The sequence below is a fragment of the Populus alba genome, chromosome 12 (assembly GCF_005239225.2).
Source record: "Populus alba chromosome 12, ASM523922v2, whole genome shotgun sequence".
NCBI lineage: Eukaryota > Viridiplantae > Streptophyta > Magnoliopsida > Malpighiales > Salicaceae > Populus > Populus alba.
Window position 1 is genome coordinate 10,304,957 of NC_133295.1, and position 16,623 is coordinate 10,321,579.

Here is a 16,623-nt window from a genome sequence, read left to right on the forward strand (position 1 = left end):
TTCCATTAAACTATTTATAATTTCATTACATACAAAAATTCATCCGATAAGAACTACAGTTTTTATAATTTTTTGAGCGTAGATAAAATATTATCAGGTATAAAATTGATATTATAGTGCAATAAATTCACTTTATACTAATGTTTTTTTTTAAATGTTAAAAAAATTAACACTGAAAAAAAAAAAAAAGAATTTCACGTGAACAGTGCAATTTTTGCACTGTTTACATACTCCACTGTTCAACGAACAGTGGAGGTGCATGATACACTGTTCAGTGAACAGTGTATCATGGTTGGATTTCCCGAAAGCAGCATTTTCCTGCTTTTCATTTTCCTGCGTTTCTCACGCGATTTGGATGTGGGACCATGCACAGTAAGCAGTGTTTTTGGTTAACCAAACACTTGCTTCCTGCGTTTTTAAAAAAACGCAACTTCTAACGCGTAGCCAAACGGGCTCTAATTCAAGATACCATTATTGTGGTAACACATCAGGTGTAAGTCTATTTATTTTTATATTTTAAAAATATTTTATATTTTTATTTTAAATTAATATTTTTTTTAATATTTTAATACGCTGATGTTAAAAATAAATTTTTAAAAAATAAAAAATATATATATTATTTTAATATATTTTTTAATAAAAAAATATTTTAAAAAAAATCACAGCTAAATTTTCAAACAAAAAAAGATTAATGTTTGATAATCTGCTTTTATTGGTAGATAATGAAATAATATTAAAAACCTCTAGTCTAATTCGTTGAAAATTTTGAACACATGCATGTGATTCATGGTTAGTGCATGTGGAACACATTCACTTACTGCATAAATTAGCATTCATTATTTTTGTAGCTGTATATGTCAAATCCTTTGATGTTGATTTTTTGCATATATATATTGGCTGGGTCTTTAAAATAAAAAAAAAATGATCTTTAATCCAGGGTCATTTTCATTTTTTTATATTATTTGTTTTGTAATTTACTATTTTTTTTAGAGCATTATGATACGCATGTAATGTGAAAAGCACCAATATATGCTAGAGTAGTGTGTGTGGTGTTTTGTAGTGGTCAATTTTGCCCTTTTACTGGGTTGTTGGAAGTGTCACCGCAACTTTTTTCTTCTGGTGCAATGCATGCCAGTATTAGATGATTTGTTTGTTGCTAATAAAACTTTTTTTTCTTTTTTTCTTTTTTTTTTTTCTTTTTCTTTTTCTCTTTCCTTCCATTTTAATTACAAGTTAGTTCTTATTTTTATTTCAATTTTATTCTTTATTCTTTTAATTTTTTTATTGTCTTTAAAAAAAAAATTATTTCTATTAATTTTCAATTTTTCGTAAGTTATTTTTCTTTTTCAATTTAATCTTTAGTCTTTTTAATTTCTGATATTTTTCACTGGTCATTTTATAAAAAATCTATTAGTTTTCAATTTTATCATTCATTTATGATGTGTTATTTTTTTTTCAATTTAATCCTCATTGTTTTCTTTTAATTAAAGTTATTTTTGTTTTTAGTTCAATCATTCAATAAAATATTTGTAGTTGTCCTCTAATTTATTTTTAATTTTGATTTTCACCCCATTCTCTTAATTATTATTTTTTTAGATCCTCTTGTGTATTTTTTTTTTTTGCCAGTTTTATTTTTCAATGTTTGATTTGCTGGGATTGTGCCTTGTGATTTTTCAATGCATAATGCTTCTGGTCTAATACTCGGATAACATGTTTGAAAAAAGTTAACACTTGTTGATATTCTTTTTTTTTTTGTTTAATTCATCATTAGACATTGGTTTTTTTTTTTTATATATATATATATAATCCCTTTATGGTTTTCTTCAAAAACTTTCTATTAGATTATCTTGATCTTATGATTTAGATTACGAGTTTTGCGAGTTAATCCGAATCAGATTTACTTCTTATTACTCAGGTTTTATATCTATCACGATACCTCGGATTGATTCGAGCTGATAATTTTTTATCTTTTTTTTTTAGTTTGTGTTTTTAAAAATGTTTTTCAAAATTATCATAATTTCTTAAAAAATATTGTTTTGCTATTTATTATCTTCGTCTATTATTTTAATCTTCTAGTTAAAATAAAATTAATTTATTAAACATCGAGTCCTTGTTTTTTCTTATTCTTCTAGAACACACTTGCAGTACATGCACATCGTGCTTTACAATATATATATATATATATATATATATATATATAGTCATAGGATGCATCAAAGAAATTGTTCTTAACTATTTTTGTGGTGAGTTAAGCATGAGTAAAACAATTCACGTCTACAGTATCATGATTTACTCTTCCACTTGGAAGTATCTCACTATTTCACTGATTGATAATTACAGAGAATGATTTTTTTAATAATTTAAAATTATACTACAAGGATATTTTATATCATCAAATATATAAACAAAAATAAATAATATAATGAGCATCAAATACCAAAAATACCTTTTAATAAAAATCACCAAACATAAAATAAACAAAAACTAAATATATTGGTTTGCAATCTGCAACGGTCAATAATAATTTTTATTTGAAATAAAAATGATATGAAAAGTGATTTTAAGTGTTTTGGGTTTGACGGCCAAGTCAGACCTATTATCTTGGGTGTGATTGTAGAGCCAGACCCAATAGTCTTGTGTCTGACTTTTTAGGTTTGTCATTACATTACAATAATACAAAAACATTAAAAATATAAATTTCGAAGTAACAACATTTTTTTTTAAATTTTTTTTAAAATATTTTTGAAATGCAAATACAAACATGATTTAACAAGAAAATTCAACTCAACTTGAAATGAAAAAAAATATATATCATTACCTAACTTTTGAATAATATAAAAAAAGTCACATCAATTTATTTTCTCTTTACGGTATGAAAAAAATTTAATAAAAAAAGAAAAAAAAATTAAAAAGGAAAAAACAAAATTAGAAATATCTTAAAAGGAAAAAAATTAAAGGAAAATAAATTAATTATTGGTGTATTGGGCGGTGCTCTACCATGCGCTATTCATGATGCTCTTGTAGAAAATATTTTTTTTTGAAGATGGTGATGGTGCAAACTTAATTCAAGTATTTTTACATTTAAAAAAAAAATATTATTGACCTACTCTGGAGCATGGGCCAATATGCTAGTTATTATATTATTACACAATGATTATTTTTAAAATATATATTTTTTAAAAAATATATTGAGATATTTTTTTTAAAAAAAAGTGATTTTGTATATCATTACATTGAAATAATAGACAAACATCAAAAAATATTAATTGAAATTAAAGGAAAAAAATTTTAAAAATCAATTTTTTAAAGCATTTTTGAAACAAAAAAAAAGCTTTAATAAAAAATTCAATCTATCCTCAAATGAAAAACAATTATCATCATTCAACTTTTGTATAATATAAAAAAATCCCATCAATTTTTTTTTATTGTATGAAAAACAAATAAAAGAAAAAAAAAAATCTAAAAAGACAAAAATAAAAATAAAAATATATGGCAACTCAGTCAAACCCAATAATGTTGAGTTCAACTACTCAACCAGATCTAAGATTGATGGATTCGGCTACCTAGCTGAGATCCAATAACTTTGGGTCTGACTGCAAATCAAACCTAATAGTGTTGGGTATAGCGGCCAAACTAGATCCAATAATATTTTTTGACTAATAAACAGAAAATAAAACACCTCTTAGGTGCTATAGTGTTATTTATAATGTAATGAATCTGTGTTCATAGTACCTTTATAATATTTTCTCCATTTGTTTAAAGTAAAGTATAATAATAATAATAATGCACCATTAAGAAATTAAAAAAAAAAAAACAAGAAAGTAAACTGCACATATTTTATTTGGCAGGCAATCATGAATTTAATTAAAAACAAAATACTAATGTTTATACCATTTAGACAACGAGTGTATTTAAAAATGTGGTAAAGTAAACAAAAAAAATCCAGATTTCGTGGGTGAAGTTTATACATAGTTGACTTGTATCAAATCTTAACCTTAATTTCTATCATGTTTCAGACATATTCAATATTGAATGTGTTTATTTATTTTAATAAAAATAATTCTTTGAAAATTAATATTCTTGCAGAATTATTCGTTAAAAGTTAATATAATACCAATAATTCTAATTATAATAGAGTTATAAAGAGGAAACAGATAAATGGTGGCACTACTACCATTACCGAAGGACCGGACAGGATTTTGTGACATCAATGAATCAAACTAAATTCCACGAAGATGATTTGATTCCTTTATCGTCCTTTCCCCCCACTCATTCATGTTCAACGCCCACTACTTCTCTCTTCATCCTCTATTTTATCTCTCCCCCGTTTTCATCTAGAAAATAATAACCAGAAAAGAAACAAGGAAACCCCACAACTGACAAAGCCACGCATTTCTTTCTTTAAATTCAGCGGTGCTTAGTACTGTTTTTCATGGGGCACATGCAAATTATTGCTATGTCTTTGGCCATGTAATCTTTGACACCGCACATATAATACTGTTCAAGAAAAAAAAGATTATATTTTTCTTTCTGCTCTTGTTTGTCTCTTCATACCTTCGGATTTTGAGCAACAAAGTTAGAAGATAGTACTGTTATTAACTAGGTAAGACCAGATGGCACTTAATATTCTATCTCCAGCTGAAATCAAGGCCATCTCTTTCTTGGATTCTACTAAATCCAATCGCCTACATAAGCTTCAAGGTTTCTTTTCCACTCTCTTTAATTCTTGGTGTCAATTTGCTTCTCTGGGTTTTCTGTTTTGTTTTCAAGAAAAGAGCAGAAAGTTTCTTAGAAAGTAGTGTAGAAGAAAGTTGGATAATTTTACCTTTTTGGGTGTCATAGAAAAGGTGAAACATTTGAGGCAATTATGAACCTTTTGCTTTATGTATGCAAAAAACTTTTTGGGTGACCTCTCAGTTTAACAATGGATAATTTTGTGGAAGGCTTGAGAGTCGAATTTCGTTGTTTTTTCTGGTAGAAATGAAAAAGGTTTGAAACTTTGGTGCTTAACACAGGTGGGCTTTGTTTGAAGAGGAAGGATTGTGGGGGGAGAAGAATTCAGTGTTCAGTTCAGAATCAGAATCAGAATCAGCCACCTCCAGCTTGGCCAGGAAGAGCCTGTCCAGAACCTGGACGCAAGACATGGGATGGTCCTAAGCCTATATCAATCGTTGGATCTACTGGTTCCATCGGAACGCAGGTAACAATATAATTAGGCCAAAAACAAAACTGTCCCAATTATTGAAATTACTTTTATGCTTTGAGTTTCTACTTAATTGGCTGCTGATTTTGAACACTTAGATAGAGAATGAGCCATTGAGGCTGAAAAGCTCATGGGATAGGAGGTTTATCAAACATGTGTTCTGCTTGGTAACATTCTCTTTGAAAGAAGTGGGGAGGGTCACTCTTAGTTTCACTTTAGGATAGTCTAATTATGGATCAATATAGCCTTTACTGGAGTTGGGTACACTCACTTTTTTTCAGGTCGGTTGCTTTACCAAGAATAATTATCATTCTTTAGCCTGCTTTGTCTTGGTTTTCTTTCTCAGATGCCCTTCATGCTTAGATCATTTGTGTATCTTGCAGACTTTGGACATTGTAGCGGAGAATCCAGATAAATTCAAAGTTGTGGCACTCGCAGCTGGGTCAAATGTTGCTCTTCTTGCAGACCAGGTAATCAGTAGGTTTTATGTTGTAAAGAACTTGCAATACCTTATTTTCAGATTATGTGCTTTGAAACGTGTGATTCCCAATCTATTCTTTATTTGAGTATTAGAAGTGATGGTTGGGATAATTATCTTAATTGATGTCTTTACCTGTTTTCTTTTAGGTTTAAAGCTTCAAGAAAATGAATCATATTATGGTCTCATTAACTCCCCCCCCCCCCCCCCTTCTCTCTTTGGGGTTTTACAGGTGAGGACATTCAAACCTCAACTGATTGCTGTTAGAAACGAGTCATTAGTTGATGAACTCAAAGAGGCCCTGGCTGATGTCGAGGAAAAGCCTGAGATTATTCCTGGGGAGCAGGGAGTTGTAGAGGTAGAATAACATCACTTCTCTTTTCAGTTTGTATGCCTGCTGAAGTTGTTCTTGTTATTAATTGACAATGACTTCTTTTCAGGTTGCTCGTCATCCAGATGCTGTCAGTGTAGTTACAGGAATAGTAGGTTGCGCAGGCCTAAAGGTGAAATCACAATTCTGATTGATCATTCTCCAGTTAGTCTTTTTGAAATCCAGCATATCTAAAATATTTCTCAGACTAGGATTTCGTATGAGAGGCATAATGTAATGTGAGAATCTGATGTCTGACTTCAATATGATGTGGACATTATTGTGTAAATCCTCCACCCATAGTAAAGAAAAAATGAGTGGTTATTGAGTGTGCATTCTTTCTCACCTTTTTTGATGAATGAAAGTTTTTCATTAATAAAAAACAACTAAAAGGACATAACCAATACATAACATTTATGAAAAGTAACAGCTCAATACAACTTTAGGTGCCTATTAAGGACCAATTACTGCCTATGAATTGATACTTAGAATTTACACCAATATTCTGCAGAATCCTAGTATTATGAAGCCTATAACCGACAACTTGGGCATTCCACTTAACAAGCAATTCATAGGTGTTACTGCATTTGCCATGAATCCTGTCATCGCGCTCCTTCTATATCCTTTAAAGAGTAGCATTCCATGCAAGCCTTAAAAAAAACAGACACGAAATGTGTCTTATGCAGGTTGCTCTTAGCCCAAGAAAACTCAAAATTCCAGTCCCTAGCATCCCTGCTAATACCACATTTCTGTAAGACAGCATGTTACACTACTTTGGAGTAAATGACATTTTTTCCCTGTTTTATGAATTATCTAGTTACTTGTCGAGGATTTTAATTCAGTATTAAGGGGTCAATTATTACCAACCAACTATAGTTTCTCTTTCAATCTCTTTTAGCCTACGGTTGCTGCAATAGAAGCTGAAAAAGACATATGCTTGGCCAATAAAGAGACATTAATTGCTGGGGGTCCTTTTGTTCTCCCTCTTGCTCACAAATATAACGTGAAAATTCTTCCAGCTGATTCTGAACATTCTGCCATTTTTCAGGTATGAAATCATATCTATGCTGATAGTTGAAGCTTATCTATTTAGATATAAATCTCAAATGCTTCTGCTAATTTATACTGAACTCTAATTGCCAGTTCTTATCTGTAGCATTTTCATGATTTTAGATCTTTCTGTTACTCAATAGTTACGAATTCCATTTCTGTTAAATAGAGAACTTAAAATATATATATCCTTTCTTCAGTGTATTCAAGGCCTGCCGGAGGGTGCATTGCGGCGCATCATTTTAACTGCTTCTGGTGGGGCTTTCAGGTGTGAGATCTTAATTTAGTCTAAATGGGGCATCAAGTATTTCCCTTTGATGTCATTTCTGATTAATTATGTTTTAGAACTATATACTTGTTCAGTAATTTGAAAAGTTCTGAGTGTTGAAGACCTGTTTTCTTGGGCTTGAGTACTTGTGCCTCTATCTTCACATCCATTTTCTCTGAAAATGCTAAGGTATCTTAAATTGATATCATCATATTTTCAGCACAGACATCTCATTAACTAATATAACTTGTACAGGTACCATGTGTTCTTAAAGTTTCATACTATAAGAGAACATGTTTGGATAATAAGTTTATTGTGTAGCAAACAACTGATATGTATCATCTATCATCTATCACGTTTTAATAGCTGATTCTGGGATGTCACAGCTTCATCGTAAACTGTTTATTCAAAACTGGGTTTAACTATTGGTTTGTTTCCTTGGTGATCTCAGGGATTGGCCTGTTGAGAAATTGAAAGAAGTTAAAGTAGCTGATGCTTTGAAGCATCCCAACTGGAATATGGGTAAAAAGATTACTGTAGACTCTGCTACCCTTTTCAACAAGGTTTGTTTGGAATACCGTACTGATTCTTAATTGGAATCACCAATTACGTTTGGATGGATAATGTTTTCTGAATAAAAAGGTTACAGTTATTATTTATATTTGTTTCAACAGGGTTTAGAAGTCATTGAAGCCCACTATTTGTTCGGAGCTGAATATGATAATATTGATATCGTAATTCATCCACAGTCTATAATACATTCAATGATTGAAACACAGGTCGGAATTTTGAATTTTTATCCTGTTGGCTGGCTTCCCCTAGTTTTCTGCATTTTCCAGTAGCGGCTCAGTTGTCCATTTTCAATCTCTAGGGACTCTGGACTAGACTGGACATATTCAAATTTGTTCTCTCCTAATCTTTGCATTTCCATTTGTTTCTTTACAGGACTCATCTGTTATCGCACAGTTGGGGTGGCCTGATATGCGCTTGCCTATCCTTTACACAATGTCATGGCCAGACAGAGTTTACTGTTCTGAAATTACTTGGCCTCGCCTAGATCTTTGCAAGTAACTAGCTTTTCTCCCTTTCAAACTAGTGCTTCAACATTTCCCTTCTTTTTTTTATTTTGTGTGTGTGTGTGTGTGGATATGATAGCAATCCAGCATATGAAACTTCCCATCGTAGTGGGTGCAAGTTATTTATTTCATGGTGACATTGACAATAAGTGTTTTGTGAACCAGTCTCTTTGCAGACATGATACCAAAAGTTATGTAACTTTACATTCTAGCTGAGCCAAAGTGATGCAAAATAGAATTTGATAATGGTCTAGAAGCACAAACATGCCCAATGCTCAGTCTTTTATTAATTGTTTATTTAAAATTCTAAATTAAATTGATGATGCAGGCTTGGATCACTAACTTTTAAAGCTCCTGACAATGTAAAATACCCATCTATGGATCTTGCTTATGCTGCTGGACGAGCTGGAGGCACCATGACAGGAGTCCTCAGTGCTGCTAATGAGAAAGCTGTAGAAATGTTCATAGATGAAAAGTAAGTATTGATGTTGGTTATTCCTTTCATCTAAAATATGTTGATGATAATGACAGTTGCAACAGCACGGATTACTGGTTAGATGTTTTCAGGAGGTTCAAAAATCTAAAATAGTCAATTGTTTTGCCTATTTCTATGGTAAATAGTGGTGTGGGTCATAAGAATGTCATAAATACTGTAGTGGTGATTGTAAGAAGCTGCACTGTGTCAATTGATGCTTTTAGATTTTTGTGAGGCATTATGTTCCGTTTGTTTACTTTTCATTGTTTCTCCATAATGTGTACTAGTGTGTCCTGGTTTTTGAATTCCTAGCTAACAAATAATTTATCTGTTTTTTCTTTCAGGATAAGCTATCTTGACATTTTCAAGGTTGTGGAGCTAACATGTGATAAGCACCAGGCAGAATTAGTGGTCTCACCTTCTCTTGAGGAAATTATACATTATGACTTGTGGGCTCGAGAATATGCTGCTAGCTTGCAACACTCTTCTGGTCCAAGTCCTGTTTTTGCTTGATTGGACCACATGCCAACGCCATGCAAGCATCTATTCGGCCATGGCAAGACCTGCCAAAACTGGCATTCTTGCATACTTGAAGGATCTTGAAAGTTATGGCAATAAAACCCTAAAGAAATGCATTTTGCAGAGAAGTTAAGATCTGGGGATTGATTAGCAGTATGATATAAATGTTAAGATAGGCAACCAGAATATGTCCCAGTTTAAGCTTGCACAAGTGCATTTCTTGTTGAAGGATCGTGAAAGTTATGGCAATAAAACCCTAAAGAAATGCATTTTGCAGAAAAGTTGAGATCTGTTAATGGTTTCATACCCTTCTCTACAAAATAATCCAAAACGAGCACTTCTTGTATCTCTCTTAGATCACTAATATAGTATTCAAATCCCTCAATCTTTGGACTGCTTGGTGGCTTCTTTCTCCAGGTCTAGCTGCTGGCGTTCTTTACTCAGAGATCATATAATCTTGTAATTAGAAGCTCTTGGTTTAACGCAAAGTGAGTCCATTTCCATGTTCAAATATTTCTAAGTCCATGTTCACATATTTTTATGCAAGCATCACATGAAAATTGATCGTTAAATAAAAACTCTTAATAAGGCTAAATAGGAAAAGCTTTTATCATGCGTTCATATCCAACCAAAAGCCTATGAACCCTTCCAAACCCATTAAGCATTCCAAGAATTTTCTCGATCCATTGCTGTTAAGTGTTTGTTCAAAAGTACGGTCGAATCTATTTAAAAAAAAATTAAATTTTTTTTATTTGATTTTTTTTTAATATTTTTATACTGTCTTAATGTATTATTTATTATATAAAAAATAAAAATTTTTAAAAACATTATTTTAATATATTTTCAAGCAAAAAATAATATTTACTACACTTTCAAACAAATTCTAACTATCTTAAACATCAATCTTAAAAGCATATTAGGGAACGCAGTTGGTTGTGTATTTTTAAAATTCTTGGTTTTTTATTTAAAATTATTTTTAAAATAATATGTATTAATATACTAAATATTTAAAATTAATGATTACAATATTAATACTTCTCCTTCACCGTTATTTGACTTGAAAAGACACAAACTATGTCCTCACTTGTCGACGGTTCAAATTTATCTTTGTAATTCCTTTGATAACCTTTTCCTCCTTCAAAATTCAAACAATTTACCTCTGAATTTCTTCAAATCAATCATAACTCAAGAATGGTAATTTCGTCTTCCTCCTCACCAAATAAATCAAAAACAACATCTAGAGAACATGATTAATCTTCAAAAACACTTTGCTTTAATATTTTATAAAAAATTAATGGAGAATTTGTCTTTGATCCCTATCAACGTTAGGTTCTAAACTCATGCAAACTTTTAATCACATTTATATAAAGTCATATATGTCAGCTATTTGTTGAAAATACAGGAAAAAAAATTAAGCCACGACCCACTTACAACTCCCTTTTTAATTTTTGGTTTCAAAGGCTTTTGAACACTTCTCATGTAATCTTTCACATTACGTTCAAAATACTATTTGATAAAAAAATAATTTTTTTTTATTTAAAATTAGACTTTTAGTTTTTTAAATTATTTTAATATGTTAATATTAAAAATAAATTTTCTAATAAATTATTTAAAAAACACTTTAAAAATATTTATTGTCGCAATATAAAAACGCTATTGAATTATTGGCAATGAGTTGGGCATTTATGAACTGCGATATGCCATCAAGGTGAACATTCAACCAAACAGAGCACTCTAGGTGTTTTTTTTTTTTCTCCTGGTAATTAGAGTTTAGCAATGTTTTCTTCTTTCCTATACATTAAACAATATGAAAGGGAACAACTGCCTTGATTATGATATCGCATAATTTCTTCATTTTTTTTGAAAAAAAAAGGGAGTCATTTGGGTTTTTCCAACCATGTCAACCTAAAAGGCTAGAATTCTAACCAAATTGAAATTTTAGTCCAACACCTACATCATTCTCTATCTGTTCAATATTATCTCAACACACCTTTCTATGTATTTCTTTTGGGTTTTCAAGAGCTAGCCACATAGACATTTCATGCAAATAATTTTTTCTATCCACACACAACTTATTTATGTAGAGCAGGAACTTTTTTTTTTATGCTAATAACATTATTCATTATCAATATTTTCATCAATAATATTTAATGATATAACAACCAATAAACCACCATGACTAGCTAATAATAGCACATTATTTCTTCTTCAATGATATGTCTCATTTTTCATGGAGAAAATCCAAGATTTGAGTGTATAGATAAAGGTTATCAATTTTGTTCCGTTCCGCCTGTAATGGCCGAAATATTCCATATCAATTCAAAAAACAGAACAAATTTCATCTCATTTTAAATCTCGATCCGTTCTGGATTTTTTGGTTAAATTTTACCTGAAATGTTCCGGTTTCATTCCACATGTTCCGTTCCACTCTTAAAAAAGCCATTGAATCAAATTGAACCTTGCTCAATTTCATTAATTAAACCACCCCATTATAAAAAAACTTTTTTTCATTACTATTTTCAATAACAATGATATTAATAATAATATTGAAAATTATTATTACTATTTTCATTAACAATAATATTAATTTTTTAAAATAAGATTTATCACTAATATATATGGTTTATATTCATGCTGTTTTTTTTTTCATGTTTATATTTTATAGGAATTTGAGCAAAACAAGGGATGTTTTAGATTTCATTAGCCACTTGATAACATTGACCTAACTTTATATTTAAAATGTTTGTGTTAAAACATTTTACTTTCATAATATTTTAATATTTTGTTTAAGTTGAATTACTTTAAGTTAAAGATTTATTTAATCTTGACTATTTAGAAATATTTTAAATTTTTAAAATTATATTTGTTTGGCATTGTGTTTGTATTGCATAATTTATAATTAATTTATCTTGAATTTGAATATATATATATATATATATATATATATGAATAGTACAATCCCGAAACGGCACGCCAAAACATTTTAAAACTGAAACATTTCATTCCAATTGAAAAAACAAAACACTTATAAAAATAGAATTGACAACCTTGATATAGATACACCTAGTCATTAGATAAAATCAAAATCATATCCTTGGCCACGAAGAGATAGCCATAGATAGCCAAACCATCAAAGGTGCTAGACCATGCCATACAAATTCTAGCCACATAAAAATTAGAGCATTCCCAGCTAGAGCTAGGTTAGGCTGTACAAATTCTATCCAAGCAATGTGGATAAGCTACACTCAAATACACATTTCTTATAACTTCATTTTATTTTTTCTCCCCGTACATTACACTATTCACCTTTATATATTGACTTAAGAATCAAAGTATTCCATGTTCTCATAGGGTACTTTTTGTTTCCATGAGCAACCAAGGCTAGACAAATATATACATTGGAGCTATCACCCTATCAGTCCAAGATGTAGCCATTGAAAACCAATGTTTTGAGTGAAGTTTTTTCACAACTTCATCGGAAGGTAAATAGCTTGTTTGTACTTCATTACATAAGTTATTCAAAGGATTTCTAAAAATCATAGCACTGCTAGTTAGAGGAACTCCATTCGTAAAGTGTCACTTACAATTTCATAGTTAGTTTATTTTTCACAAGAGAAAGATCACTTCTTACAGGATAAAAAGATTACAATAGATTAGCTCAAGTCTTTATAGAATATAATCTAATTTAGAAAGGTGAGAAATTGATTTGATGTAATATATGATTTTTTTTTCAAGAGAATACAAAAATAAAGGAAAGCTTCTAAAAATAAGAGAAATTCAAAGCATCAAGTATATAAAATTATAAAAGAGTAGGGAGTGTAAGAGAAATCTTACATTAAAATCAATTGAGTATTTATAGAAAAATATAAAAACTAGTCTTTTCTCACAACCATAAAATAAGAGAAGAAATTTTTTACTCTTCCAAGTGCTTTTTCCATTGTAAAAAAACAGATAGATTGAATATTTTAAGAGAAAAGAGTTGTTGAGAGAACAAAAGGAGTATTGAGCACACTTCTCTTGAAATTACAAATTTGTTGCCTTATCTAATAATAAACAAATAGTGTAGAAACCAATGTGATAAGATTTTTTGCCCCCTATAAGTGTATATTAAGATATTTTAAAGTATAGAAGCACATAATAACTATCATATGCTCTTCATTTTAGTAAAAATACCAAAATATATGAAGAAATAATTTTTCATGAGATAATTTTCATTATGTAATTTTTGTATTAAAAGTATTTGTGGATGAAAATTTGGCAATAAAATACTTTAGGATGATTAGAATCATTTTATGTTGTCAAATTAAATTCTATAAAGACTTCATTACATAAAGATATAAATTTGAGAATTTTCAAGTCATGGTTGTATCTAAAGAGTCTATAACTTCAATTTAGTGTAGAATAATTCCTATAACAATAATACTTTGACATACATATTAAATGCAATAATGTATTGTTATCATTAAAACAAATAATCCACAAGTGAATAAATAATTTTTGGCTAACATCAACATCATGCAATTGCATATAACTTAAGAATATATTTTAAAAATAATCTTAATCCGGTAATATGTGAATTACTGAAACTAAAATATTTTTTTTCTTATAACACATCATTTTGTTGGCTACAAAACTTGTAGTTTTTATTGCATTTTTTAGGTAGATTAGAGTTTATTTTTGTCTGCAAATAAATAATGAATTAATTTTGACTTTCTTTTCTGATCAGCATTGATATTCCTTTCTCAACACTAATATTAGTAGCAAAGTACAGTTGCAAATTGTGTGTTTCTTAATTTTGGTAGTGCCTCATGCCATGAAACCAAAAAATAAAATAAAAATTATAATAATATTAAACCCAATCAGTTCTTTATTTTTTTAATAAAAAACAAAACAAAAAATTGTAATCATAACGAATAAGTTCAGAGATTATTATAGAGAATAAAGATACATTGTCGGTGCATATACTCGGAGTTCCTTTTGGGTATAATTGATGTCGGGATTGATCACTTTTCCTCGTAAAATATTAGAGAATATAATATTTTTGAGTGCTTTTCTAGGTATTTTTTTTCTTTTGTTTGGTAGTTGTAAGGGATTCACGACCCTTGTAATACTTGATGGCCGCTACAAAATTAAACAAGAGGGGGATGCAATAAGTTCCGGCACTCACTCTCTCCCAGAATTGCTATATAAGCATGCTTCCTAATAATTTAGACCTAGCTGCTAATAGTTTGACTCCCTCTCACAATGGAGAATCACTCACTATGGTTTCTCCTTTCTTCATAATTGTTAGAATTTGTGTGCTGTAGTATATGATATGGAATAATATATATAAATTATGTCTTGAAATTTTATCTAATAGTTTAAGTTTTTTAGTTAAATTGATTTTTTGACATGATATCGGATCCTTGATAACTAAGTAGTCACGAGTTTAAATCTCATTATCCCTATTTATTTAATAAAAATTAGGTACAATGTAGTATGGATCTTTATAAATTTCAAGTCCAAATAACTTTCACTTAAGAGTATGTGTTAGAGTATAATATAAATAATATCTTAGATTTTTTATTTAATAATTTAAGTTTTTGAGTTGAATTAGTTTTTTAATATGGTATCAAATCCTTAATAACCAAGCAGTCACGAGATCAAATCTCATCACCTTCGTTTATTTAATAAAAATTAAATACAATATAATGTTAGTATTTATAAATTTCAAGCCTATATAAATTTCACTTAAAGAGATATATTAAAATATAATATATATCATATCTTATAACTTCATTTAACAGCTTTAATTTTTAGATTAAATTGATTATTAAACAACTTTAACATCAAAGAAACTTCAATTCAAGACAAATGCTTGTCAAACCATGGAGGTATGAAACCAATGACTTACAAACAGCTTGAATTTTTAAATTAAATCGGTTATCTATATCGATCATTCCAAACCTCTAGCGTGTTGATCGATTTACAGACAGTACATAGACTTGATGCCCCACTTGTGAGGAAAGATAGTGTTCATAGTCTCTGCACATGCTCAACAAATACTCCTAGCAAGCATCTAATATTCTTCTTAATTTGCTATCGTATGTCGTTAATTCATGTGAAAGCAGAGCTATCTAGGTCTTAAGGAGAGCATGGTGCTCCCTTTCTTGTCCCACTCCAAGACTTTTTTTTTTAGGATGTTCAGTGAATACAGGGATTAATTGTAGTGTGTATAAGCTGGTCCAGACACCCCAAATTACAAAAAAAAAAAAAAAAAAGTTAAAACGGGAGAGGAAGACTTTAGAAAAAACAAAAACAAAAACTTGGCCCGCCATTTTCCGAGGAAGGCACCATCCAAATGTGGGGCTTTCATGGTGCCTTGCGAACATGGCTATCTATTTATTATTACAAGATATATATATAAATTAGTTTGAATATTTATATTAATAAATAAAATTTAAAGATAAATAGATGAGAATAAAAATATTTTAGAACTTAGAGTGAAATAATTTGGTTATTTTATTGATCATGTGTAAGCACGTCATTCATATTTTGTGTGAGTTCAATTTTGTGCAAAGTATTTATTTATGTCTTTAGCAAAGTAATTGGGTGATAATTAACGATTGGATTAAATATTGATCCTTAATTCAGTAAATTTTAAGGGGGAAATAAATTAACAATACGGTAACAATTTGATGATTGAGACAAATTAACACACTGAAAAATGATAGGTCAAGCAAAGATTATTGCAAGGAGCATAGTCGGCAATGGCACAGTTGCCATATAGACAGCGACCCAAGAGACACACCATTAATTAATGGGATGACCTTGGAATTTTATCCAAATTCCAAAGAAAAGGCAACCTCGATGATTACCTTAAGGACTTTAGCTACCTCCACCTAATTCTTTTTCTTCTAGAAAAATAATAAGCCCGAGAATGTTGACAGAATCCATTACTCTCAGGTACAGGTTCGAGAGACAAGAAACAGCGAGCCATGGATGCAGTGACGACGGCGAAGCCAGATTTAGGAGCAGTGTAGACTCAAGATTCAGTGATTAAATTTAGGAGGATTGTCGAGCTTGTATATTTGGGACATGGCTGATCTTGTATTCATAAAGAAACGATTCGGACAGCGGTTCAAACCTTCTATAAAGACTTGCATGGAAATCTTGAAACAATAAGAGAATAATTGAAGAGGATT

The 16,623-nt window shown here is 30.0% G+C and overlaps 1 protein-coding gene across 1 annotated transcript; it reads left to right on the forward strand.

Annotated features, from left to right (window-relative positions):
- Window positions 1-4,203: 4,203 nt before the first annotated feature.
- Window positions 4,204-9,788, forward strand: LOC118044823 (1-deoxy-D-xylulose 5-phosphate reductoisomerase, chloroplastic). The gene is made up of 12 exons (XM_035053310.2): window positions 4,204-4,701; window positions 5,016-5,200; window positions 5,587-5,673; window positions 5,914-6,039; window positions 6,122-6,184; window positions 6,950-7,099; window positions 7,302-7,369; window positions 7,821-7,932; window positions 8,044-8,148; window positions 8,315-8,436; window positions 8,774-8,920; window positions 9,265-9,788. The coding sequence occupies exons 1-12, from the start codon at window positions 4,614-4,616 to the stop codon at window positions 9,431-9,433; spliced, it is 1,422 nt and encodes a 473-aa protein (XP_034909201.1). The 5' UTR covers window positions 4,204-4,613; the 3' UTR covers window positions 9,434-9,788.
- The last annotated feature ends 6,835 nt before the right edge of the window (window positions 9,789-16,623 follow it).